Here is a 1,066-nt window from a genome sequence, read left to right on the forward strand (position 1 = left end):
ACACCCCAAGTCCTGTGGCTAGAATGGCATGGAACCCTCTATTGGCAGGGGGTGCCCACTCTCTGTGTGTGGGAAACAAGGGAAATATATTTCAATATAATCTGAATCCCACCACCAAGTTTGGACCTGCACTTCTAGAAACAGATGGAGCATTACCTCCGGGCAATCCTGGACTTCAGGTGGCTGCTGCTGCATTTCCAGTCCTGGGAGGGACACAGATGTCTCCTGGTTGCCTGTAAGAAAACTCAAAATCCAGCTTCTGAGCCTCAGGCTCAGAGAGAAAGGGCCCAACTAGGTCAAAAGTGAGGCTGCATCACCTCTGCTGGTACTGGGTTGCCCTTTCTGTGCCTGGCACCTCCACCCCTCTTGTTGGGCCTGCCTTCCCAGGACTCCAGTGTCAGCCCATCTGAGACTGTGGCACACCAATATTGTAGCTCTGCGATGGATGCTGGTATGATTGTAGCAACAGCCATCCTGGAGCAGCCATGTGGCTGACCAGGCATAACAGGGCAGGGTCTGTCCTGCTAAAAGTCTACTTCTGGAGTTGGAGTTTAGGACACAGCTACAGCTCACCCTGACTGTCCAAACCCCACTCAGAGGATGAGGTTGACTGAGGTCAGTGCTGTTGACACCCTGTTTCACTTGGGAGAGCTGCCTGTATCGGCAGGGAAGACGGCAAAGCTGAGCCCATGAAATGACATAGCCAAAGGATTGCCTCTCCCACTTCTCTTCCCTCCACTGCTACCAAATTCACGAGACTCACCTGAGGGTGCTGGGCCTCTGGGCATGATGTCACCCTGGCTCAGAGCCAAGGACTGTGAATTTTCTAGAAAATAGGACCCTCTGGTGTTGGGGTCCTCACTGGTGAATTGTCCATGATGCACTAATTGGCAATGTGGCCTTGGCCTGTGTGGTGGAAACTAAAAGGAAAATTTCTCAGAGATGGTGTGTGTGTGTGTGTGTGTGTGTGTGTGTGCATATGTGCCCACTCTCACAGGGATGCGTGAGTTTGTAGACTCTGAGGCAAGGTAGGGCATAAGGAAGGGAATTCAGAGGTTAATGTCAT

At 51.9% G+C, this 1,066-nt stretch overlaps 1 protein-coding gene across 1 annotated transcript in view; it reads right to left on the bottom strand.

Moving 5' to 3' along the window:
- Positions 1-1,066, bottom strand: part of LOC102491603 (uncharacterized protein CXorf49 homolog) — a 22,654-nt gene that overhangs the window by 19,801 nt on the left and 1,787 nt on the right. The window contains exons 2-3 of the mRNA XM_027768063.1: positions 764-920; positions 157-233 (exon numbers count right to left, since the gene is read on the bottom strand). Coding sequence (XP_027623864.1) covers positions 157-233; positions 764-920 — 234 coding nt within the window. The remainder of the gene's footprint in view (positions 1-156; positions 234-763; positions 921-1,066) is intronic.

Source organism: Tupaia chinensis, unplaced genomic scaffold (assembly GCF_000334495.1).
Source record: "Tupaia chinensis unplaced genomic scaffold, TupChi_1.0 Scaffold145304_1, whole genome shotgun sequence".
NCBI classification, from domain to species: Eukaryota; Metazoa; Chordata; class Mammalia; order Scandentia; family Tupaiidae; genus Tupaia; species Tupaia belangeri.